The sequence below is a fragment of the Thalassophryne amazonica genome, chromosome 17 (genome assembly GCF_902500255.1).
Source record: "Thalassophryne amazonica chromosome 17, fThaAma1.1, whole genome shotgun sequence".
In the NCBI taxonomy this organism is placed as follows: domain Eukaryota; kingdom Metazoa; phylum Chordata; class Actinopteri; order Batrachoidiformes; family Batrachoididae; genus Thalassophryne; species Thalassophryne amazonica.
Genome location: NC_047119.1, coordinates 50,802,604 through 50,829,310, shown reverse-complemented (window position 1 = coordinate 50,829,310; position 26,707 = coordinate 50,802,604). Strand labels below are relative to the sequence as shown.

Sequence of the window (26,707 nt, the reverse complement as noted above, 5' to 3'; positions counted from 1 at the left end):
CTGTGCACAGATTTTCCCCGAAAGTCAGCTGTCTTCTGTATATAGTACAAATGACCACATCTGTAACCTGTGGTTCCCCACGGGTCAGCGTCCTCGTTTTATATATGCTTGTAGAAGTCTGCATGGTGTTGTTGTTTTGATGTCATTAAATTTTTTCAATGATTAAAAGCCAAACGATTGTAAGCCACATTGTTCTAAACACTTTATCAATTTACAGTCACACAATATAAAAGTGTATGAAGAATGTCAAAATAAATACATACGCACACACTCATCTTCAACCGCTTAGTCCAATCAAGGGTCGCCGGGGGCTGTAGCCTATCCCAGCAGTCATAGAGCGTGAGGCAGGGTACACCCAGGACAGGACGCCAGTCTGTCGCAGGGCCGCAAACAGACAAACAAACACATTCACACCAATTTAAAGATTCCAGTCCACCTAACCTGCATGTCTTTGGATGTGGGAGGAAACCGGAGCACCCGGAGGAAACCCACGCAAACACAGGGAGAACATGCAAACTCCACACAGAAAGGCCACAGGTGGGAATTGAATCCATGACCTTCTCGCTGTGAGGCAACAGTGCTAACCACTAAATCACTGTGCTGCCCAAAATAAATACAATGAAACACAAATAAGAATGTATATAAGAAGAGTTTAAAACAAAACAAAAACTACCTTCTGGATAAATAATGTTTGAATCTTCCTCTTCAGGGAGAATCTGGGCTCGAGGGACTCACTGGACCTCCTGGGTCAGCGGGCGCTCCGGTAAACTTTCACTGTGTGCTGTACAGCGTGAATGTGGAGGTTCTGTTGGTTGTGGTTGACCCATATTTGTGTTCACAGGGAATTAAAGGAGCACCTGGAGCCAGAGGAAACTCAGGGAGGCTCGGTCCATCTGTAAGTGACCATTTGATTGATGATGATTATTTTGAAAGTTTGTTCCACGATGATCTTTGGGTTAAGAAACTGTTACTGATACTGGCAGTGATTACAAATTTTTTTCAGAATTTTTCAGAATTTTTTTTTTTTAAATGTTTCTTCAGTTAATGTGACATTTCCAGAAGAGTTTTCCTTTGATGCCATTCTTTATGCCCCCTTCACACATAACACGAAGTTCGGCGAAAGAAGCAGGAACCAGGCGAAAAACCGCAGGGGGGGGGGACAAATTGGGGAGCCGCAAAAAATTCCACCTGCTCTCAGGAGGGACACACGGCCGGACAGGCGTGAGCGATCACGTACGAATGCTGCGAACACGATCAGATGGCAGTGCGACCTCATCTTGCCCGCTGTTTGAATGGGTTTCTGGGGCGAGCGGCACGTGAATGTGGAGTGCATGTGTTGTGCCCGAATGGTTGTGGCGATTGCTGTACGAGACGTTCGAGGTGGCTCAGATTTTTCCAGAGTGGCATACGATTCCTCCTTCATGCGCTGTTCGGCCTCAATCATGCTATGTGTGAAGGGGCCCTTAGGGGTTGAACGCGACACTAGCTCCATGACATGGTACATGATATAGCTTAAAAATAACAAAATAATAATAAAATAAAAAATTCAAGGTTCTGATAACAACAAACCATATAAATAAAAATGTATAAAATATGTTTTAAAAATTATTATTTAACTCATATTGCCTTTTCAATACATTTTTCATTATTAATAATAATAATTATAATTATTATTTATATAGGGCTTTCCCAGAATGAAAGCAATAAACAAAATAAATTCCAATCATGGAAAAAAAGAATGTCAGTCCACAAAAATCTCAAATTAAAGAGCTAATAAAGCAAAAAAAAAACACAAAAAAAACAGGTGTGACTTTTACACCAGGAAATACAGTAATTAATTTGTTAGAATGTATGAAAACAGTGACTTTAAAAATTTTACTGGAATAAAATGTGAAATCCATTGAATAAATAATGACTTCATGTCTGGTTGGGTGGTGTGTTTTCCTCTTCATGTGTGTGTGTGTGTGGCAGGGCCTGGCAGGGCGACCTGGACCTCTTGGAGAGCAGGGTCCCAGGGGGGAAGTGGGCTCACAAGGACTGAAAGGAGAGCCAGGACCTTCTGGACAAACAGGGGAAAAGGTTAACACTCTTCAGGACAAGTTGTTCACATTGCTTCTCTTAGTTAATGTATACGTTCACTGGAGTATGATCACTTTACTTCAGACATTTACTAATGCCCCATTTACATTGGACTGGATCATGACATTTTGTTAGCTCTCACAAGTCTTGCGTGGTCTCCGTTGTGATTTGTTATTTGTGTTTACACTGAGCTTGCATTGCGACTGAATTATGCAAGTGAAAAATATGTTAATATCTGCGATCATTGATGCAACCCCATGCAGAGTCAACTGAGAGTATATTACGATGCAAAGGATTAAGTTAAGAGTGAGTTAAGACGTGAGAGTTTAGCAAGACCGATTATGAGACCCATATATCTGCTAACTGGTCGCACAACTTGGGCGAGTGTTTTAAACAGTTCAATACACTCGCACACCTGTTGGAGACCGATGGAGAGTGATGCCAACCAAGAGGGATCTTTTTTCCGACCATGGAGACCCCAATGTGACCAGCCTGCAACCCCAGTGGAAGTCAATGAGATTGACAGTGAGCACAGGCCATTTTTCAGTCGTGGACTCGGTGTAAATGGGGTGTAAGATAATAAAAATTTTAAAATCAAGACAGCTGGATTTTTGAAGATGTTTTGCTAGATAACCGAGAGGCTTCTTGTGTTCTCCTGATGGGTGGAGAGTTCTCATTATTTTATGTCATTCACACATTCAGGCTGTTGGGGTGACTCAGTTTCTTTTAAATCCTGCCTCAGGCCTCCTCCTCTGGGGAGCCCCAGTATTGAGGACTCCAGATACTGGAAAAAGCCAAGGGGATGCCCACCTTTCACCTGGCTGAGTCAGATAGATGGTTCTGATTATCTGCCTGGGTGGTATCAGGCTGAGGGGAGGCGAGGCACAGACAGAGGCTGGACACAAAATGCAGACTCTCAAGCAGGATGTATGAGTAACAATAAGGATCTTTAATACAGGCAAGGGTTTGGTGTACAGGAAGGCAGGCCCCAGAGCAAAGGTACCAGGCAGGGGCGAGGTAGAGGACATGGCCGTTAACAAGCAGGGTTCAGTACACAAGCAAACAGGGTAATCAGAGCTGAGGCTAAAGGCAGGATCTGGTAAACAGCAGAGTCAAAAACAGTTCGGCAAAAACAGTACTGTGACAAAGGGCTGGTAAGTCATAAAACTCAACAAACAAGCAACGAAGGAGTGAACAGATGCAGTTTAAATAAGGAAGGTGGTGACAGGAAAACAAGATGCATGTGAGGATGAAGGATCTGAAAAGGGGGCTTCGCGGACAGATGAGGAACAGGTGCAAGAGTGTGAGGGAAGGAAAGCACAAAGCAGACAGATCCAAGAGACTGGAAAACTAGCGATGAAAAACGTGACATGCACAAGGCAAACAATAATTAAGGTGAGCACAACAGAAGGGGCAAAACTAAGAAATATAACTAGTCTAAAAATTTAAAAACAAGAAAACTACTGATTATCACAAAAACGGACGGGATAGATACTGAGTGATGCATAAACGTGAATACAATAAACATGGCAAAACAAACTATTAGTTGAACAGAGGATAAAAGATGAACAGAAACAAAACTGGTGACTACAGAATAATGTAATAAATAACTAAACATACCATAAATGATAACCGAAACTAAAACTCAGGATAACATAACACAACCAGACCAAGAGACACTGAAGCTAAATAAGACACAAAACCAGAGAATACATAATTACTACTGAAGATAACAAATACATGATTGATAAATAAAATAAAAGATAACCAGGAACAAAACTAGAGACTCAAGCATACAGAAAGAAAGGCAATAAATGACTGAACCAAAAATATAGAATAATGAATAACCGAAAATGCAATACATGAGTGAACCGAGAATGCAATGAAGACCCAAAACCAGGAACCAAAGAGTAATGCATGAACAGGAATAATCAGAACCAAACTAGAATGAGAATAATCAAGTGACAAAATAAAAACAACTATAAAGTCAAGACCGGGGCAAATGGAAGGAAAAGAAAAGAGGACAAATAAAAACCGGAACGCAAACTGGACCGAAACCTGACAGGTGGTATCTGCGATTCTGTTGTGTGGTGAATGTGACAACATGCATCCCCAGCACATATTCCCAGACTTGGGGCCGGTTCCATAAAACAGGATTACCAAATCAGCTAGGTTTATTTCATAAGTCTGCCTTATTTTCCAGTGGATCCACTGGAAAATAAGACAGACTAACAAAATAAGCCTGGCTTATTTGGTAATCCTGTTTTATGGAACAGGCCCCTGATCTGACCTCGTTGTGATGTTTGCTTCCATTTTAAACCCTTTGGTGATTGGAAAGTCTTTGAATAACTTTTCCACAAGAGCCACATTGACAGTTTTCCCAGGTAGGAACTAATAACATTTCCACCAAATTTCCTTTGGACTCTGCTCTGCAAAAACAGCCACATTACAGGGAAAGAAAACAAGATTTTGACACTTGTGACATTTTTGAGAAGGTTGTGGAAACCAATTATGTGGGTGGAGGAAGCGATAATGAAGTCTGCGCCTCAATCACAGGTCCATTTAGAAGTTCCAGATAGGATTTTGTCTGTAGAGCAGGTGTCCAATAACCACAAATTGGTTGTTTCAATCCCTGGTTGGAGTGGAGTGTCAAAGCATCCCTGTGCAGGATGCTGAACTGCTTAGTATTTGGGCACGTTTACCCCACATGTATGTGGGTGAATCATCATCATACTGAATCATGTTTTTGTAAAGTATTTCAAACTGTCATGTTTTTTAATTTAGCTGGAAATTGATCTAAATCTTAAGTGAATAAATTTATCTGGAAGCAGCAGAATGTTGCTCTGAAAAACTCTAATACCGTTGTATGAGGTCTGTTAGAAAAGCAACGGACCTTTTTACTTTTTTCAAAAACTATATGGATTTGAATCATGTGCGCTTGCGTCAGCCAAGCTTGAACTTTCGCGCGCATGCGTGAGTTTTTTCACGCCTGTCAGTTGCGTCATTCGCCTGTGGGCAGGCTTTGAGTGAGCACTGGTCCTCCCCCCTCGTCGGATTTTCATTGTCAGGAAAATGTCTGAACGATTGGAGCAGCGCTGCATCAGATTTTTTCAGAAACTGTGAGAGACAGCCAGGTGGAAACCATTCGGAATATTCAGATGGCTTTCGGTGAAGATTCTATGGGCGTCACACAGATTAAAGAGCATTACAACCGGATTAAAGACGGCCCACAGTGGCTGAGGGCGCGCCGTGCTCCGAGCAGCCATCGACAGGCTGAAATGACCAGATCATTTCCAAAGTGAAGGCTGTGTTGATCCGGGATGTCGTGTGACCCAGAGAAATTGCAGAAGAGGTGGGCATAGCCATTTTTAGGCACATTCCACTGTTAAAGAAGATTTTGTAATGAAAGACGTGCGGTGGAATTCGCGCATCGGGACGAAGCCGCAATGGCGGAGAACAAAATCAAGTCCGTGTTGGAAGTCTCACGGGACATGTTGACATGCCCAGCTCTCCACAATTTCTCAGATACTCACTCGATTAAAAAGCCACCGAAAGCCGTCTGAATCTTCTGAATGGTGGAAGACATGTCCCGTGAGACTTCCAACATGGACTTGATTTTGTTCTCCGCCATTGCGGCTTCGTCCCGACGCGTGAATTCCGCTGCACGTCTTTCATTACAAAATCTCCTGTAATAGTGGAATGTGCCTAAAAAATGCTATGCCCACCTCTTCCGCAATTTCTCTGGGTCACACGACGTCCCGGATCAACACAGCCTTCACTTTGGAAATGATCTGGTCATTTCAGCCTGTCGATGGCTGCACGGAGAGTGGCGCGCCCTCAGCCGCTGTGGGCCATCTTTAATCCCGTTGTAATGCTCCTTAATCCTTGTGACACCCATAGAATCTTCACCGAAAGCCATCTGAATTTTCCGAATGGTTTCCACCTGGCTGTCTCTCACAGTTTCTGAAAAAATTTGATGCAGTGCTGCTCCAATCGTTCAGACATTTTCCTGACAATGAAAATCCGACAAGAGGGGTGGACCAGTGCTCACTCAAAGCCTGCCCACAGGCGAATGATGCAACCGACAGGCGTGAAAAAACTCACGCATGCGCATGAAGGTTCAAGCTTGCTGATGCAAGCGCACATGATTCAAATCCATATAGTTTTTGCAAAAAATAAAAAGGTCCTTTACTTTTCTAACAGACCACGTAAGTAAAAGTTTGGACACCCCTGATGATTTCCATGATTTTCCTTTATAAATTATTGGTTGTTTGGATCAGCAATTTCAGTTAAATATATCATATAGCAGACAAACACAGGATATAGGATTTACAGAAAGTGTGCAATAATTCTTTAAACAAAATTAGGCAGGTGCATAAATTTGGACACCCCAACAGAAAAAATACATCAATATTTAGTAGATCCTCCTTTTGCAGAAATAACAGCCTCTAAATGCTTCCTATAGCTTCAATGAGAGTCTGGATTTTGGTTGAAGGTATTTTGGACCATTCTTCTTTACAAAACATCTCCACTTCCGACAGGTTTGTTGGTTTCTGAGCATGGGCAGCCCGCTTAAAATCACACCACATATTTTCAATAATATTCTGGTCTGGGGACTGAGATGGCCATTCCAGAACGTTGTACTTGTTCCTCTGCATGAATGCCTTAGTAGATTTTCAGCAGTGTTTAGGGTCATTGTCTTGTTGAAAGATCCAGCCCTGGCGCAACTTCAACTTTGTCACTGATTCATGAACATTGTTCCCAAGAATCTGCTGATATTGACTGGAATCCATGTGTCCCTCAACTTTAACAAGATTCCCGGTACCTGCACTGGCCACACAGTCACACAGCATGATGGAACCACCTCCAAATTTTACTGTAGGTAGCAAATGTTTTTCTTGGAATGCTGTGTTCTTTTTCAGCCATGCATACCTCCTCTTGTTATGTCCAAATAACTAAATTTTAGTTTCGTCAGTCCACAGCACCTTATTCCAAATGTGCTTTAGCATACCTCAAGCAACTCTGTTTGTGGCATGTACGCAGAAAAGGCTTCCTCTGCATTACTCTCTCATCCAGCATCTCCTTGTGCAAAGTGTGCTGTATAGTTGAAAGATGCACAGAGACACTATCTGCAGCAAGATCATATTGTAGGTCTTTGGAGCAGGTCTGTGAGTTGACTATGACTGTTCTCACCATTCTTTGCTTCAGCTTATCTGAGATTTTTCTTGGTCTGCCACTTCGGGCCTTAACTAGTGCTGTGCCTGTGGTCTTCCATTTCCCATTTCCTCACTATGTTCCTCACAGTAGAAACTGACAGCTGAAATCTCTGAGATAGCTTTTTGTATCCTTCACCTAAACCATGATGTTGAGCAATCTTTGTTTTCAGGTCATTTCAGAGTTATTTAGAGGCTCCCGTGTTGCCACTCAGTACAAGAGATGCAAAGAGGGGAAACATTTACAAATGGCCACCTTAAATACCCTTTCTCATGATTGGATTCACCTGTGTAAGGTCAAGGGTCAGTGAGCTTACCAAACCAATTTTGTGTTCCAATAATTAGTGCTAAATGTATTCAAATCTATAAAATGACAAGGGTGCCCAAATTTATGCACCTGCCCAATTTTGTTTAAATATTATTGCACACTTTCTATAAATACTAGAAACTTCATTTCACTTCTCAAATATCAGTGTGTTCATCTGCTACATGATATATTTAACTGAAATTTCTGATCCAGACAACCAATGATTTATAAAGGAAAATCATGAAAATTCTCAGGGGTGCCCAAACGTTTGCATACAACTGTATTATAGAAGTGTGTATCGATCTGCCTGTCTCTTGATGTATTTCCCTTGATCTGTATCTCTATACCACTATGGATCTGTCTGTCTGTCCATCTGTCTCTTGATCTCTACCTGCCCACCCGTCCAGGCACTGTCTTGTTGATAAGCCTTGTGGTTCTCATTGCAGTGAACTGTTGGCTCTGCTATGCTGCTGTGTCTGGTGTTAAAGATGGATGACTTTGTGCCTTAACGTAGAGCTGCATTTGAAGAATAATGCCCATTTTTAAAATGCAGCTCTATGTTAAGACACAAAGTCATCCATTACAAGTCATCATATGGCTAGAGTTTAGACCTCTGTGTGTGGCTCATTCTAAAGGAGATAAATCTCTGCTGATTGTGTGCAAATATCCACAAAATGACCTCAATGCTGTTAAATATGTCTGCAGGGTGCCGATGGTCTGCCAGGAATCAAAGGAACTCCTGCTCTGCTAGGGTTCGAGGTGAATATTCTACCAATGATTTTTCATTCCTTAATGACAAAAAAAACCATGCATTTCTCGTTACGTAACTCTGCAATTGATGCCCCCTGCTGCTCGTGACCATTTCATTGGTAGAACATGGCTCAAATAGAGTTTTTCATAGAGCTTTTTATTGGTTCTACCAAGTAATCAGGGCATTGTTTCTGCAACATATTTTTCAGTGTATTGAGTGCTGCTTATGAAATTATATTAATCTTCACTGTATGTGAATTAATGGTAGAAATTATGTGAAACATTTCCACTTCTATGCAGATAAAAGCTGCCACTTTCAAGATAGTACATAGTTGGCGTCCAACTTCCCTTCTATACCCGCATGGCCCTTTTTGTATGTATGTGATATGTACAGAACCTCTTTGCATTATTACTTATGTTATTTACTCTGTTGACATGAGGACATCCTCTTAAGATGAATAACAAATAACTATGTTTTATTTGCATTTCATGCTTAATTTCAATATATAACTTATTATTATTACTCTGTACTGAGACCCAAGTAGCAAGCATTTAAATAATTAACGTTCCTAAATAAAATCTGATCTGTTTCAGTGGTTTGATATAAGACAATTTTATTTACAATGGGGGGTAGGAGGCTTTTATTTTAAATCCTTGATATATATATTTTTTCCTTCTTGTTCTCAGGGGCCTCCTGGTGAAATGGGACCTCGGGGCTCCCAGGGTTCCACAGGGAATCAGGTAAGGATTGGTACATTATTACCCTCAGGAGAATATGCTGTACACCTGCACACTCCGCTAACGAATGTCCTCTGGCAAACTGTTCTCGTCTTCACAAAATGCAACGTTACCATAAATAACATTTGTGTCACTAAAAAAAAAGGCTTACTAATTCTGAAAGTGACTCCAAGAGCAAAAGATAGTCTGTGAATATTTGAGCAATTTTAATCTATAAACCACCAGACGTGAGCTCGAGTGAATACAGAAGATCTGAGGAGGCCGAGTCTGGAACCACCCTTAACCAGCACCACTTATCTAGTTTCTGTTACTAGTATTACATTTTATGAATTGTAATGACGTTTGGTCGTTTGTTCATCTGTCCACGTACAAATCTTTTACCCGAACAGTAATTAATCTTTTTCCACTGGAGGAAAAATATCCATAAGTGGACTTGTGTTGCTGGTGATCTGCAGTTAGCACATTTGTTTAGCATCAAAACAACAGGCATGGTTGAAGGTTGGAGTGTGTGTATGTGTGTGTGTGTGTGTGTGTGTGTGTGTGTGTGTGTGTGTGTGTGTGTGTGTGTGTGTGTGTGTGTGTGTGTGTGTGTGTGTGTGCGTGTTATACAGACACTAAAATGCTGTTTTACTAAATGCATGATAATTATAAGTCGACTGTAACCGTTTTCTGGCTGCACAGGGAGTGACGGGTCGGTCGGGACCTGAAGGAAAACAGGGCACAAAAGGAGAAAAGGCAAGTTGAGATTTTAGTGAAAATGTAGATTTATGTCATTTAATATCCTGTGAACTGTTTTTGTATTTGGAGTCTGGCAAAAAAGAAATGAATCTCGGCAATCGGTGAATTGCCGCCGTGTGACAGTAACACCGCTGATCCTTTTTTCATGGCCTATTACAGCAGCTAACTGTCTCTTTTTGTAGCTGCATTTTTTGTTTGAAAGCTGATAAAATTATGTTCACCCCTGCAGGGGGATGATGGCATAATTGGATCCGCGGGGAAGACGGGGCAGGTTGGAAGGAGGGTAAGTGTGTTCTGTTTCAATCTCATTAAACCAGCATCTAAAAATGTACCTTCAGAAAATAAATACGTCCTGAATTATATAAGGTTGTGGTTGCAGTTTAACACAGCGACTTAAAAAAAAGGTGCCATTATCTTGTAACCCACCTCATTAAAAAACGGCAGCAATGAAGATAGCTGATTAAATGCTCGTTATCTTTCATGTACCAGATCATTTGAAAAGGCACTTTTATTTTGCTTAGTTAATATCCCATAGAGATGTCTGCCACCTGCTGGATGATTGGTGGATGTTGAATGGATGATGGAAATTAGGAGTGGGTGTGGTTGAACGTACCGTACTGACCTGAATATAAGACGGGGGGGAGGCGGGTTCCCCCCTCCTTCAATCTGAAAAATATGGGGTCTACTTGTAACAACCAGACATTTACATCCAACAGTAGGTGGCGCCACACACCCTCTCTCAACAACATGAGAATACCATGGTCTCAGATATAATTTAGTTGTGTTGCCAAATGTTGTGTGCATTTGGCAACAAATGGCATTTGTGCATGGTTGTGTTGCCTGCATTTTAACAGCATAATTATTTATTGGTGCTAGAGCAATAGCCCACATGTGGCATTCACAAATAATGTATTGAATCAACAATATTTACAATTATTTTAATTGTATTAAATTTATTTTGAAAATTTCCTTTAAAAACAGCAATAGGGGGGGGTGGGTGTCTTGTAATCAGGGCCATCTTGTATTCAGGCCAGTATGGTACATGTAGCTTGTGTGTCACCTATCTGGGTTTGTTGCAGGGAATGTTCTTATCATCACATGCATGATGGAAATTAGGAGTAGGTGTTGCTGAACTTACATGTGGTTTGAAATTAGCTTGTTTGTCAGTTTCTTTTATCTCCAAAAACCTGTAGGCCTTGTAGCCACCAAGGCTTTTATTTTCTGTCAGCTAACGTAAAATACTGTGAACTTGTCCACAGGGAAAACGGGGAAAAGCCGGAGTCAGGGGGTCAAGGGGAGAGAGAGGACCAAAGGTAGGACATCAAGCTTCGTTTGTTTAAACATTTAATTCATGAGCTGACATCATGTTTTATCTCTTCCTTTAGGGGGAAAAGGGAGATGTGGGAGTGACTGGGTTGCCTGGCTGGCCAGGACTCATTGTAAGTCAGTTTGTTTGGTCCAGACAAGCAGTCTGTAATTTGTCTCATTTAATTTATTAAATGTATTTGAGCAAACTGTTCCAAGCAGGATGTCATGTTGTGTCGGGTGCCAAATGTAAGAGTGCACAGGTAGATGCATGGAGAGAGGAAAGAAAGGAAAAATGCTCCACGAGATAGCGAAGTGAGATTACATTTGACAACCGCATTCACACCATATTTATAGTGTCACCAATGAAACAAAAGAGGAGAAATTAATCTTTGTCATTGTACATGTACAATAAAATTGGATTCTATTATAGCCATTAGAATGAATAATTAGTCAATGTAATATAAAATTATTCATTCATGTTTGTCAGGAAGCGAGGTCACGTGGCACAGAAGGTGGGTGGACACAAAGTGCAAACTCTCAGACAAAGCAGAGAACGTAAAATAAGCTGTGGTGGGCACAGCTAACAAAAAAGTTAGCTTCGATAAACGCTAGTCAGCTAACTGAAAGGTTAACTTTTATAATGCTAAACCAATAAACCACAAAAAATTTTGCGGAAGCTACAGCTGATAACTTTCAGTATTGTCTCCTGTACATTCAGCTACTGACAGGCCGGTTTTGAGTTTAATCTTGCTTGCTTCTGATCAGAATCAAAGACGATTATATACCCAACACAACCAATGAGCCAGCGCTTCAGTCTTTGTGCGACCTGCTCATTACTGTAAGGAAAAGTAATTTCTGTTCACAGGATGCAGCAGTTCAGCCGTGAGGCCGAATTCCTCAAAAAGAAAGCAGGCTTGACTTATGGTTTTGATTTATAAAGCAAATTTATCCGGATAGTTTAACTACATTAATTTCAAGTCATTTGTACAAAGTGAAAATATAACACACATCTTTTAATTTTAAAATAATGCACTAATTCTGAACTTTTGAACATTAACACACACTGATACCAAACTGCATTATGGGTAAACTGAGCCTCAATTTCAATTCGATTTATTCACTTTATATAGCGCCAAATCACAACAGTGTCACCTCAAGGTGCTTCACACAAAACAATTCAGAAAACAAAATAAAATGAATTAAAAGATTAAAAAGCATAGTAAAAGAGTAAAAAAATTAAAAGCATAGTAACATCATATGCCAGTATGTAATATGCCATCCAGTAGATGGGTCAAAATGCATAGAACAGTGCCATCTACTGGATGGCAGTGTGAATGACGCTCGGTTATATCATACGGTTGTTGCTGCCTGAATTACAACTTAGCAAACAGAATTTTCAAATGCCTTTTTTTAACAAATGACATATTTTACAAATACACATTTATTTGGGAAAAAACACATGTTAAGTTGTGGATTGTTGTTTTTGTTTTGTTTTTTTACATACATACAACCCCTGGCAAAAATTATGGAATCACCGGCCTCGGAGGATGTTCATTCAGCTGTTTAATTTTGTAGAAAAAGAGCAGATCACAGACATGACACAAAACTAAAGTCATTTCAAATGGCAACTTTCTGGTTTTAAGAAACACTATAAGAAATCAGGAAAAAAAATTGTGGCAGTCAGTAACGGTTACTTTTTTTAGCCAAGCAGAGGGGGAAAAAAAAAAATGGAATCACTCAATTCTGAGGAATAAATTATGGAATCACCCTTCACCGCAGTGAAGAAAGTGACTTGTGGCTTAAATAACAGGTGACATAATTGGTGGAACAAGATGCAGGTGTTAGTGAAGGTTCTGGAAGGAGGTGTGGTCTGGTGAAGCAAAGACACAGGAAGAGAGGCAAGAGAGTGAGTGAGTGGAAAAACAAAGCAGATCAAAAGCAAGAGGAGTCAGTGAATGAAAAAAACAATGGTGAGAGTATAAGGTGTCCACAGACAAACAAAAGTAAATTTGAACAAAATAAAGGAGCAAACTAGGAAACAGAGTGGCGGAAGAATAATAAAAGACTATCATCAAGATTAGAACTGAACTGAACATGACAGAAGAATAAATGTTATAATAAACACAGAAAATAAAATAGAAAAGTCTATAACCAAAACTAGAACCAAACTGAACATGGCTGAAGTAAAAATATAATAACAACTCAGAAAATAAGATAGCAAAAACAAACTATGGATTGACCAGAAAATAAGTGATAAACAGAAACAAAACCAGAGCCTACAGTGAAACGGATAATGCAATGAATGACAAAACACAAGATAAACGATAACCGAGAACAACACAAATGATAGCAGGAATGTAACCAGATAATAAAACATTCAAGATAAACAAAACCAGAGAATAACATACCACAAACCATTCAAAACCAATGAGCCAAAAGAGGAGCATAGAAGGGGAGACGGATAAAAACAGGGAAGAAATCTGTGAAGCAGACCCAGGCGGGGCAAAACCTGACAGTGTTACCATATGAATAAGAATATGAATAAGATTTAATTAAAAATCTTTCTTTCTCTGTCTTGTTCAGTGATTTATATGAAAAGAATCAAAAACTTGATCACTTTTGCATTGGTCAGTGAATTGATATAATTCAGTGAATGTTTATTTGTATAACCAGGGAACCCCTGGTGTACGTGGAGAGCCTGGAGATGAAGGTGAAAAAGGCAAAGAGGTAAACAACACAACAGCAAACAAACATGTCACAGCACAGGACTCACTTTAACACGACATGAACACCTTTTGTTGTTATTGTTGCTTTACTGGTTTATTAGGCTATTATTTAATAAAGTAAAGTTAGATACTGAACTATTGATATCAAAAAGCTCAGAAAAAAAGTGTTTTTAATATAGAACATGCCACCAAGTAATATCTGTACTTACTTCAGTAAATTTATACTGACAAAAATAAAAATGCGATGGCAAAAATAAAAATAAATCCAATTGACCATCAGCCTCATCCGCCATGAGGACCCCTAAGAACCCATGGGTGCTGCCATTTTGAATGGTCACATGTGCCATCCACTTCATCTGCCATGAGGACCCGGTCCACAAAGAAACTATTAAATCAGACATGCAAACCATTGTTTTCTGATTGTTTCACACAGTTTGTTTTGACATACAAGCCTGCAGAAAGCATTCTGTATGGATTTTGCTTCAAAATGGACTGCATTTATATAGCGCTTTTCCATCGGAATCAGATGCTGAAAGCGCTTTACAATTATGCCTCACATTCACCCGATGTCAGGGTACTGCCATACAAGGCGCTCACTACACACCGGGAGCAATAGGGGATTAAAGGCCTTGGCCAAGGGCCCTTAGTAATTTTCCAGTCAGGTGGGAATTTGAACCCATGATCTTGTGGTCTCAAGCCCAACACTTTAGCCACTAGACCATCATCTCCCCTAAAGAAGTTTAGCCCAGTCCAGTCTCACGCTTTTTTCGTGCCCCCGTCACGAAATGAGTGACATTTTCGTGACGTGTCTTTTTTTATTTTTATTTTACTATTTCTAACCCTACCCTTTCTCCTAACTCTAACCATAACGTAAGTGTGTCCCTTCCCCTAACGACAACCCCCCAGACCTCCTCGTGAGATTGTGAGAAGAAATGTAAACAGTCGGCCACTGACATTGATCAATGCGTGTCAAAATGACGGAGAGAAACTCCACTCAAAGCCACTATAACCACCTATTCCCACCCCAAGGTTTATTTTGGTTAGGTCAGTTTAGGCGAACCTCACTCCAAAATGCCTTAGGAGTTAGGAATTAGCAAACCATGGATGAAGGCACGTTAACGGTGATGCTATGCAACAGAAAAACATACTTCATTCATAATTGGCATAATTAATTAATTCAAGTCATTCATGTTATTTTTACTGTACCTCTTGGTCCTGTTTTTTTCCTCCCCTGGGTACCAGACAGTTTGATCCACTTTGACATTGTTGACTTGTTATTCCGTGACCCAACACCAGACAGTTTGTGGCACTTTTTTTTTTTTTTTTTGAGAAGGGCTCTGCTCATCAGACACTTTGGGGGGGAAGGAACTATTATCATCATCATTATTATAATAGCCTTTGCTATGCAGTTAACTCAATCTGGGCTTATATTTAGTTTATATTAAATAGTATCAACTAGTTACGTCTGTCAAGGATGTAAGAAAACTATCGGCATTTATTTATTGATTTATTTGTCTGTCATTTAGTGGGATTACATCTAAACTACTGTATGGATTTTTGATGAAATTTTCACCACATATACATATTAGGCCATAGAAAACTCCATTGAATTTTGGAGGTGATCCGGATTCTGGATGACGTTTCACTTTATATAGGTTTGAAGGATTATTGTTACCAGGATTATGTCAAACTACTTCAAAACTACTTCACGGATTCTCACCACATTTTCACCACAGATAGATATTAGGGCATCGAAGACTCTACTGAATTTTGCAGTTGATCCAGATCCAGATTGGTGGATGTCAGAAATCTCTGAGTGCTCTTGTTTTAGTATGAGTGAAAATGGACCCCCCCCCACAGATAGGCCCCACCCTTAGCAGTTGTCTATACTGCCTATAGGCCCGGTATGGTGAATGGAGTCAGTAAGAGAGTGAGTGTTTCTGCACAGAAAGAGAAATAAATAATTATTTTCTGATTATGTTGTAAAACTCAAGTAACATGACCACAAGTCAACACAACCCCACAGAAAGGATTTAATTTGAATATAGCCAAAGCTGGCACTTCTTCCTTCCTTGAATATTTTTCATGGTTCCATGCTGCTCTCTGAGTGAAGTTGCAGGTTTGACTGCAGTGGTTTGTGTTTTCAGGGTGAGAAAGGCAGTAAGGGACCCCCAGGACATGCTGGAGGTGACGGCACAAAGGTAAGAACTGTCAGTGAACCTGATGTTACACCGACATGACTGTGAGCATTTTGTCATGACCGCCACAGTGAAGTTCGGGCACACAGATGGTCGTGGGCGTGACTGACGTGTCCCCTGATTAATAATTAGCGAAAGAGTTGCAGATGGAAGACCTGCCAGTGAGCACTGAAGTAAAAAGTCTGTGTTAATTTTTCTGTTTGTGGAGGTTTGAGAGAGCAGATGAGAACTGGTGAGGGGCTTTGATGAGTGACTGGTCGAGGACATGAGAAAACAGCAGTACTTTAAGTTTCACTCTGCAGCAATTAGAATGTGTGCTTATTGTGAAAGAACACGTGGAAAGCAGATCTTTGTCAATAGGAAGTGTGTACCCAAAGGTCATGGTGCACACCAATAGGGAGTAACAGCCATTCATGGTTCTTGGAATCGTTCTTAAAGCTATTTTGGACTTTGACCAGAAATGGAAGAAGAAATCAGCGTTGAAGTGATGGTTTGCTTTTTTTGTTCTGTAAAGTTTCCAAAATGTGTTCTCAAATTCTCGTAGCAGGAAAATGTTCACATAAAGTCCTCAGTCACTTCTTCCTCATTTTCTCTGACCTATAGGTGAAACATTCTGTAGAAATCCTATAGGAAAATAAATCAGTAGGTTTCCACGGGAATCCTATTGGAAAATAAAATCATCAAGGAATCCTACAGGAATTGTATAGGAAAGGAAAATAACGAAAGAATCTTGTAGGAAAGGAAAATCATGTAGGAATCATATACAAAAGGAAAATCTTCAAGGAATCCTGCAGGAAAATGAAATCAAGGAATACTCCAGGAATTGTGTAGCGAAGGAAAATCATGTAGGAATCCTACAGGAAAGGAAAATAATGTAGGAATCCTATAGGAAAGGAACATCTTCAAAAATAAAATCATAAAGTAATCCTATAGGAAAATCGAATCAAGAAGTACTCCAGGAATTATATGGGAAAGGAAAATCATTTAGGAATTCTATAGGAAAGGAACATCTTCAAGGAATCCAATAGGAAAATCAAATTATAAAGGAATCCTATAGCAAAATAAAATCAAGAAATACTCCAGGAATTGTATAGGAAAAGAAAATCATCAAGGAATCCCACAAGAATCCTATAAGGAAAACAATTTAGAAACCCTTTAGAAAAATAAATTTCCTGAGCCCTATTGGAATCTTACAGAGAAATAAAATCATACAGGAATCCTATAGATATCTTATTGGAAAATAAAATCATATCAGAGTTATATAGGAATTCTGTCATAAAATAAAATCCTGTAGGAATCTCATGGTAAAATAAAACCATGTCGGAATTCCACAGGAATCCTTTTATTTTCCTAGGAAAATAAAATCCTATAGGAATCCTATAAGATTTTAGCATTTTATTTTTCCTGCAGGATTCCAATAAGAAAACAATAGGATTTCTCGCTGTAGTTCTATAGAACTCCTACAGGCCTCCTATAGGAATCTGTTAATCCAGTCCTATAGGATTGCTATTGTTGAACATGCTATAGGATTCCTACAGGACTTTACAAGTAGGGTTGTTATTGGAGCATATTTTGCTCATTCGGCATTCTGCAGTCTGTTGTTGTAAGTATCATGTTTTAATTCTGATCTGTGAGTTTCTTTCAGGGTATTTGTGGTCCTGTTGGGATGCCTGGTCCAGCAGGTCAAAAGGGAGAACAGGTACACAACACGGAGAATCATTTTTCTCAACAACAAAGAGTTTTTACAGTATTTTCTTCCTGTTTTAGGGGAATATTGGTCCGACAGGAGTGAGGGGTGCACCGGGTCTGCCGGGCCTGCCTGTAAGTTTGACCTGTGAATTAACAGTTAATATTTTAGTTCAGTTTGCAAACACATATAAAACATAGAACTGATACATTTTCTATTTTGAACAAACAGATTATCCTGCATAAAAAAGTGAAATTCATTCTGGGAATACTTTATTGAGCAAGAAATAACACTTGACTTCTTCACAGCCTGTTATCTGTGAGGAAACAGATCTTTTATTCCACTGTCAGACGTTTGAGTCGTGTTCGTTCCACTGGATGTGCAGAGCGTCTGCTGATGGATTTTTGAATGCAGGGGATGAAAGTGACGCTAATGTGGTTTTATTGTGCTATTTTCTGCCACAGGGTTTGTTTGGATTAAAGGTACGATATGATCGCCTCGAACCTGCAGCTCATAGTCATCTTTTAAAGTTAGAATCACAGTCTGCATATGACATTTTTCTATTTATCTCTGTAGTATTATGAATTATTATGAATATTTTCACATTTCATTATTATAAAATAATATATGATTTATTGTGCCATTTTTGAAGACCCTGTACTGCATTGCTGAATGCTTAAAAATAAATAATCTGACATATCTTTTCCTACAGGGTGTGAAAGGATACCCAGGTTTACCCGGGTTAGCTGGACTAAGAGGCCTCCCAGTAAGTTTGCGTTTTCAAACAGAAAATACAAGAAATATAACAGTCATATAATAATACAACAGTTGGGAATCACAAAATGTGTACAAATGTAAAAGAAAACTTTATTTCTTCATAATATTTGGTTTTCTGTGTCTGTCAGTATCTTTGTTTGACTGAATTTTACTGTAAATCTGACAAAAGTGGCCCAAATTTTTGTGGTCTTTGGTTATTTCTCACAATATTACACTTTACTGCAAGTTTGATTCAAGCACAATACGTAGAATGTAGAATCTTTGTTTTCAAAAATGACTACTTTTAGTTTTTTTTTAAATTCAGTTTAAAAAAGAAGTACAAATATAGCTATTAGTTTGCAAATATTTGGGCAAATTTATGCTGTACATATTTTTATCATATCAAATCAAAGTTGAGTTTGTCATGCTGCTTAATTTGCTAATTTAAAAAAAAATCTACCAGAAAAATGCAGCATTATAGATTCTCTGTTTGAATTTTTGGGAGTGACTATTATTTAAATGTAATTATTGGCTTTATCATGATTTGAATTTAGGCTAGATATGATTACCTTTAATGGCTTTAAAATGTATTATTATTCATATTATTATTATTATTACGTTCTGTTTTTTTTGTTGTTGTTGTTTGTTTTGTTTTGATTTTTGTTGTTTTTGCTAATTTAACTGATCTCTGGGGAATAGTCTTGTACAACCCTCCTGACTTGTTTAAAGCCATCTTGCTGTAAAAGTGATAATTTAGTGGTATGTTATTATTCACTCATTTTTGGAAGATAGAATGCAGTTAATAACTGTCTTTTCGCGTGATATTTTTTTTTCTTTTTTGCGTTGGTACTTTGTATTAAATTGGCTTTTTGTTTTAGGGTCCCCCAGGGAAGCCTGGACCTCCAGGACCATTCATAAATCTGACTTTAACTCAGCTTAAGGCAAGAAGTGTACAACTTTAAATATTTGGGTGAATGCATGAGTACAGTTTTAAAATCATGGATCAGAAAATAATCCATCTGTCTGCAAACTTAACAAAAACGGTGCTCTGGGGATTGGAAACTTACTGTTTCCAATTATTGAAGTCAGTCAGTCTGAAAACTTTTCATGAGTAACTCTGTAAAAACTGCACATTTAGCTCAGAAATTTTGGTCCCTGACAGATACAAGTGAGGACCAGTGAACCATATGTTTTCTACCATGATAGCATCTTTTAACATTAGAATTTGTAATTATTCTCTGTGATTAGCAGGGCAAGCACAGACATAATCATCAGTGAGTGAACGAGTGGCATCTCAAAATTTCTGTCAGTAACTCCATAAAAACTTCACATTCAGCTTTGACATTTTGGATTCTGATAAATACATGGGAGGACCAGTGAACCTCATGTTTTGGCCCATATTGGTGCATTTTAACATTGACAGTGTGTGGTGTGTTTGGGCTTCTTTAGGGAGACGTATGTAAAACAGACCTGTGGTTTGCGTGTGATATATGAAGACTTATTGCGAGTCACAGGGCCCTGGTGGACACTAAGGTTACTTAATTAATAATTGAGATGTTTTTAATAAAACGTGAACTGCTCTGAGACAGACTGGCGTCCTGTCCAGGGTGCACCCCACCTCACACCCTATGATTACTGCTGGGATAGACTGAGTGAGTGAATGTGAGTGAAAACATGAGCTTTGGGCAGACTACATACTATGACATCATGGTGCAACGGGCTAAATAACTTTCTCTCTCCTGTAGGACCTGGTTTATGTGTCAGATAAACCCAACTATCCTCTGATCCAGACGCTGCTGGATTCTTTGCAGCAGGAGCTCCAGCTGCTGGTGGATCCTCCTGATGGCAGCAAAGATCATCCGGCTACCACCTGCATGGAGCTCCGCCTCTGTCACCCTGAATACAGCAGCGGTCAGAGCACAATCCTGAAACGTGACAGAAGCAATTTATCCGAACGCTGTGGCTGCACTTCATCCCAAGTGAAATGTTTTAAACTCAGTTCACTTGATAAAGTGGTGGTGATCTTTATGCAGAATTACGGCCAATCTGTGAATTTATGAACTCTACATTTATTATGTATGTTTGCAACAAGGTGCCCATAAGATTGAAAGACACAACTGAAAGTTGATTTTTGGCACTGTTTACGGTGTGGGTGGGGAGCTGTTGACCCTGACTGGGGATGTTGTCGGGCGGTGGAAGGAGTACTTTGAGGATCTCCTCAATCCCATTGTCATGTCTTCCAAAGAGGAAGCAGAGACTGGGGACTCAGAGGCGGACTCATCCATTACCCAGGCCGAAGTCACCGAGGTGGTTAGAAAGCACCTCGGTGGCAAGGCTCCTGGGGTGGAGTACCTTAAGTCTCTGGATGTTGTGGGACTGTCTTGGCTGACACGCCTCTGCAACATCGCGTGGCGATCGGGGACAGTGCCTCTGGATTGGCAGACCGGGGTGGTGGTCCCTCTGTTTAAGAAGGGGGACCGGAGGGTGTGTTCCAACTATAGGGGGATCACACTCCTCAGCCTCCCCGGTAAGGTCTATTCCAGAGTACTGGAGAGGAGAATTTGACCGATGGTCGAACCTCGGATTCAGGAGGAGCAGTGTGGTTTTCGTCCTGGTCGCGGCACACTGGACCAGCTCTACACGCTCCATCGGGTGCTCGAGGGTTCATGGGAGTTCGCCCAACAAGTCCACATGTGTTTTGTGGATCTGGAGAAGGCGTTCGACCATGTCCCTCGGGACACCCTGTGGGGGGTGCTCCGGGAGTACGGTGTCCGGGGTCCTTTGCTAAGGGCTATCCGGTCCCTGTATGACCGCAGCAGGAGCTTGGTTTGCATTGCCGGTAGTAAGTCAAACCTGTTTCCAGTGCACGTTGGCCTCCGCCAGGGCTGCCCTTTGTCACCGGTTCTGTTCATTATTTTTATGGACAGAATTTCTAGGTGCAGCCAGGGTGTAGAGGGGGTCTGGTTTGGGAACCACAGAATCTCGTCTCTGCTGTTTGCGGATGATGTGGTTCTGTTGGTTTCGTCAAATCAGGACCTTCAGCGTGCACTGGGCCGGTTTGCAGCCAAGTGTGAAGCGTCCGGGATGAAAATCAGCACCTCCAAATCCGAGGCCATGGTTCTCGACCGGAAAAAGGTGCTTTGCCCTCTTCAGGTCGGTGGAGTGTCCTTGCCTCAAGTGGAGGAGTTTAAGTATCTCGGGGTCTTGTTCACGAGTGAGGGACGGATGGAGCGTGAGATCGATAGACGGATCGGTGCAGCATCTGCAGTGATGCAGTCGCTGTATTGAACCGTCGTGGTGAAGAGAGAGCTGAGTAGGGGGGCAAAGCTCTCGATTTACCGATCGATCTACGTTCCGATCCTCACCTATGGTCATGAGATTTGGCTCATGACCGAAAGAACGAGATTGCGAGTACAAGCGGCCGAGATGAGTTTCCTCCGCAGGGTGGCTGAGCGCTCGCTTAGAGATAGGGTGAGGAGCTCGGTCACTTGGGAGGAGCTCGGAGTCGAGCCGCTGCTCCTCCACGTCGAAAGTAGTCAGTTGAGGTGGCTCAGGCATCTTTTCCAGATGCCCCCTGGATGCCTCGCTGGAGAGGTATTCCAGGCACGTCCCATTGGGAGGAGGCCCCGGGGAAGACCCAGGACACGCTGGAGGGACCACATCTCTCGGCTGGCTTGGGAACGCCGTGGGGTTCCCCCGGAGGAGCTGGGGGAGGTGTGTGTGGATTGGGAGGTCTGGGCAGCTTTGCTCGAGCTGCTGCCCCCGCGACCCGACTCCGGATAGGGTGGAAGAAAATGGATGGATGGATGAAATATTGCAAAGATTTCAGTTGCTGGTTTATTTGCTTTTTTTGTCCAACCAGTCTCACCATGAAGGCGTAAATATTAAACACAGAGAAAAATAAAGTGTGATACATCAGGGTAGACATCATACGATGAATGACAATAAGTAATCTACAAGATTTTTGTAATTCCACTATAAAATTAGAATCATAAATTAAAGATTTTGGGACATACGAGTATATTCACTGAAGTGGATTTTGAGAGTTTTGAATTAATTATAAATGAATCAATGAATATAATTGAACATTATAAAGGTCAGTAATTAAGACTGCATACTTATGACTCATTTCTGACAAAATACACAAACCAATAAATAGTTAAGTTTAGCCTAAATACTCTTTCTATTGTGCACAAGAAAATGTAATGAATAATTTCCTGTTATTACTGACATATCACAAAGAAAATCTATGAAATGCTGTAAATAAATGACAAGTGCTCAGGTTGCAGCAGAAATAAAATATCGGTGTCGCTAAAATCTTAATTTTGTACACGTATCAACAACTGTTGCTGGAGCCTGGAGTTCAGTGGGTTCTGGTGTGTTCGTTTCCAGCAGCGATTGTTTTTCAGCTGTCACTAACGCTTGTCTGCAGGAATGTACTACCTCGACCCAAACCAGGGCAGTCCTGCCGACGCTCTGATGGCCTACTGCAGCTTCTCAGCCATGTCCACACAGACGTGCCTTCATCCTCAAGACTCCCAGGTCTGACATCACAAAGCTTCATCAGCTTCCTGCAGCTTGTACTCAGTTAATTTTCAAAAATTATTTTGGGAGGATTTCTCAAATATTTTTCTTCAGTCGCCTGGGTGCAATTTCAAGGTTTTAAATGGAAATGTAGAAAGATGAACAAAAGCCTAAAATTTAAATATAGTTTCTCGAAGCACGCCGCAAACATGCAGCGTGAGAATCCAGACTGTGGTTTTAAAATTTATTCAATGTTAGTCATGGTTTTTTCCAGTTTTCCAAGATTTTTCCTGACTTTGACCGTTGGCCTTGAAAACTGAATCAGCTCTTGCCTATCAGGATATGAACCGTTTGTAAAAAAAAAATTTTAACGATATATGAAAAACTGTGGGTTACAGGCTGTTCACAAACAAACAGGCAAAAACATGGGCGGAGGAAAAAAATGTGACTCATACTCTGGGAAATACAGGAGTTGCTCTGCTAATTGTTTTCAAAGCTAGCTGAAAAGATAAACAGCTAAAAAAAAGTGTTAGCTTCACCAACACTGGTATACAAATATTTTAAAGTTGTCTGCTTCAGAAATAAAATGTGCTATTTATTATGGATTTTGGCTTGTTTAATTCAAATATGACAATAACAATGGCTAATTGGCTACTGTTTCCAAGATATACAAGATATTACATTTTATGTTTACATAATTGTTTGAGATGAGTTTTCATGAAAAATCATAAACATAGTTCTTTTTTAAGTTTCTCTGACTGTATAATATTTCACCTGTTCTTTTTCTTTTTGTAACACTTTAAAAATCAGCAAAGGGTTATATATTAATCCTTAGTAGCACAGTAGTAGCATTTCTTAAAACTACAGCTAATCAACAATTTCATAAATGGTAAATGGACTGCATTTATATAGCGCTTTTCAATCTGCATCAGACATTCGAAGTGCTTTACAAATAATGCCTCACATTCTCCCCAGTGTGAAGCTGCTGCCATACAAGGTGCTCACTACACACCAGGAGCAACTAGGGGATTAAAGACCTTACCCAAGGGACCCTTAGTGATTTTCCAGTCAGGCAGGGATTTGAACCGAGGACCTTCTGCTCTCAAGCCCAGCGCTTTAACCACTAGACCATCACCTCCCCCTTCAAACAACATTTTCATTCTCCATGGCCCAAAATTAGTAAAGTTTGACTCTCTTTATTTCAGAAGCATTTTGGATATAGACCAGTGTAATCTGAACTGTACCCACTACTGACCACCACATGCAGCTTCTTCTAAAATAGCTTTGTTTTTTCCTGAGATCATCCTCAAATTTTAGAGGGGGCAGCTCCAAAACACACGTGTGCAATAATCATGCTTTTTTACTCAGCATCTTAATCTACCACAGCAGCCAGGTGGACGGATTATCCTGGTGAAGGTGCTGAGCTCAGTGTTTTAACAAATCTCTAAACACAATTTCAGGAAAACAAACCTTTTGTGCCTTTAGAAGAAATCTTAGATGTTTTACATGAACTCATGAAGAATGGGGGGGAAATTGAAAGTGTTTATGTTTTTTAGTGGCGGTGGAATTAATTTTGACTCCGGTGTTTTGCTTCTCTCATGCATGCTGGAGCTGCATGTTAATTCTGTTCATCAGCAGCTGTCTGAGTACTTTGACCTTCTCAGCGCTGTGACTTGCCTTCTGATTTTAGTTGCCCGTGAGAGCGTGGATGGATGAGGTTTCCACAGAAGGATCGTATCAGTGGCTCAGTAAGCTGCAGCAGGGCTTTCAGGTGCGGATGGACCCTGTGCAATAATGCATCCACCCTTATTTGAATGCTGTTACCGTAATCTATAAATTTGGCTTTCTTTTCCAGTTTTACTATCCAGGTGCTAACGTGGTCCAGATGCGTTTTCTGAGGCTGCACAGTAATACCGCCGTGCAGAAGGTCACCTACTCCTGCCATCCAGGACACAGACTCGGTCAGAATGACAGAGAAGTCAGGTTCCTCACCGACACGAGGAAGCAAAGTTACCTTGGAGCACTGAATGACTGTGTGGTATGTAAACGATTTATCCGGGGGGGGAATCCTAGAGTTAATTACCTCAACCAGCAAGGTGACCTACCGCATTGCTGATTAGCAAGATTATGCAAATGAAGCAACTTTTTATGCAAAGTTTCAATGCAGCCTCTAACAGGAAAATTGGGGGTGGATTTGCATTAAAAAGGGGCGGGGCCATTTGCATTGCAAACTAGGTTGTTTATAATGGAAGTCATTTATTTCTTCTTTTAACACGTCAGAGCCAGGTTCTGTTTACCACTTTCACATATTAGTGACCTGATTCCTCTTAAAGCTACAGTCTGTAGTGTGGGCGATACCGGGAATTTTGGTATTGATCCGATACCAAGTAAATACAGGCCCAGTATCGCCGATACCGATACTTTTTCATATTTAAGCTTCATAGATCCAAAGGATCCAAAAGACCTAGGATAGAATTTCGTCAAACATTGTACGCGACAACAAAATACTTTACCACAATCAACATTTTTGTTTAAAAAAATATCACTCAACACAACTTAAAACAAAATCTCCTGAGGTAGAGGGCTGACTCGAGGAGAGCGCTGAGTGGGCGGGCCAGGCTGAGCCTACCTGCATGGCTGTTGGCTGGCACCACTGAGCCACGTGACGGCGCAAATACAAAAGACCAGAGGGGGGAGGGTGCGCTGCTCCGTGTTGTGTGACATAGCGCAGCGCTGCTCTTACAGACAGAGAGTAGACTTTGATTAATCTGCGTGCACAGCAGTCAGTGCATGTGGGAGAGAAAAAAGGCTTGAGTATCGATCTTTTTACATGATCCTAATATCGATATTATCGATATTAGGATCGATCTGCCAACCTCTAGTCTGTAGGATTTAGGGGCATTTATTACCAAAAACTGAATTCGGCATTAATGACTTTACGAGCCCCTAATGCAACTATTACGTTTGAGAACCTTCATTTTTGTGAAATGGTGACTCATGCATATTGTTTATCACAAGAGGAAGCAAGAGAACATGAATCTGTGTTGCCAAAGCAGTGAAAAATATTAAGAGAAATAAAATTGTGACCAGAGATGACTGCAATCTACAATCTCACCACTAGATGGTGCTACATCATACACACTGTAGCTTTAAAGAGCCAAAAACAAAGCTATTTTTAATACTGCAAGATGGAGCATCTTAGTATTATGAGTGCCCTTCTAGTTCACACTGATTAAGAAGATGATATATATTTTTTCACAAATGCTCATTGGTTGTCACCAGGATTAACTGAAAAAATGTGAATCAGTCTGGAAAATGTTTGTTCACTTTCTTCAGGTTTGCGATGAAACGCACAGTTGTGTGAATTAATTAACCTCAAGAAGTCATACATGCAGTTGGAGGGTCTGTTGTGCTTTGGCTTGCGCTCAATAGGGTACCCATGATGTTAAATATGTATATATGTACGTTTGTTTCAGCCTGCAGATGAGGCGGTTTCTGCACCGCGTGAGTCTGGGTTTGAGTTTGAGGACCTGCAGTTGCTTCCGCTGAGGGATGTGGCGCTGATGGGAGGCAGGAACTTCAGCCATCAGTTCGGCTTCACTGTTGGACCTGTATGTTTCAGCTAGAGTGAGACGACCTCCCTAGAGCAAGGGGGCATGATATGATCCTCTGTTGACAGGAAA

General features: G+C 40.6%; 1 protein-coding gene across 1 annotated transcript in view; it reads left to right on the top strand.

Moving 5' to 3' along the window:
- Positions 1-26,707, top strand: part of si:ch211-196i2.1 (collagen alpha-2(V) chain) — a 184,442-nt gene extending 157,735 nt beyond the window's left edge. The window contains exons 46-66 of the mRNA XM_034191797.1: positions 710-763; positions 842-895; positions 1,972-2,079; positions 8,305-8,358; positions 9,037-9,090; positions 9,769-9,822; positions 10,055-10,108; positions 11,085-11,138; positions 11,211-11,264; positions 13,807-13,860; positions 16,007-16,060; positions 17,703-17,756; positions 17,825-17,878; positions 18,209-18,226; positions 18,457-18,510; positions 19,379-19,441; positions 20,246-20,411; positions 22,933-23,042; positions 24,715-24,795; positions 24,880-25,062; positions 26,501-26,707. Coding sequence (XP_034047688.1) covers positions 710-763; positions 842-895; positions 1,972-2,079; positions 8,305-8,358; positions 9,037-9,090; positions 9,769-9,822; positions 10,055-10,108; positions 11,085-11,138; positions 11,211-11,264; positions 13,807-13,860; positions 16,007-16,060; positions 17,703-17,756; positions 17,825-17,878; positions 18,209-18,226; positions 18,457-18,510; positions 19,379-19,441; positions 20,246-20,411; positions 22,933-23,042; positions 24,715-24,795; positions 24,880-25,062; positions 26,501-26,650 — 1,581 coding nt within the window. The 3' untranslated portion in view covers positions 26,651-26,707. The remainder of the gene's footprint in view (positions 1-709; positions 764-841; positions 896-1,971; positions 2,080-8,304; positions 8,359-9,036; positions 9,091-9,768; positions 9,823-10,054; positions 10,109-11,084; positions 11,139-11,210; positions 11,265-13,806; positions 13,861-16,006; positions 16,061-17,702; positions 17,757-17,824; positions 17,879-18,208; positions 18,227-18,456; positions 18,511-19,378; positions 19,442-20,245; positions 20,412-22,932; positions 23,043-24,714; positions 24,796-24,879; positions 25,063-26,500) is intronic.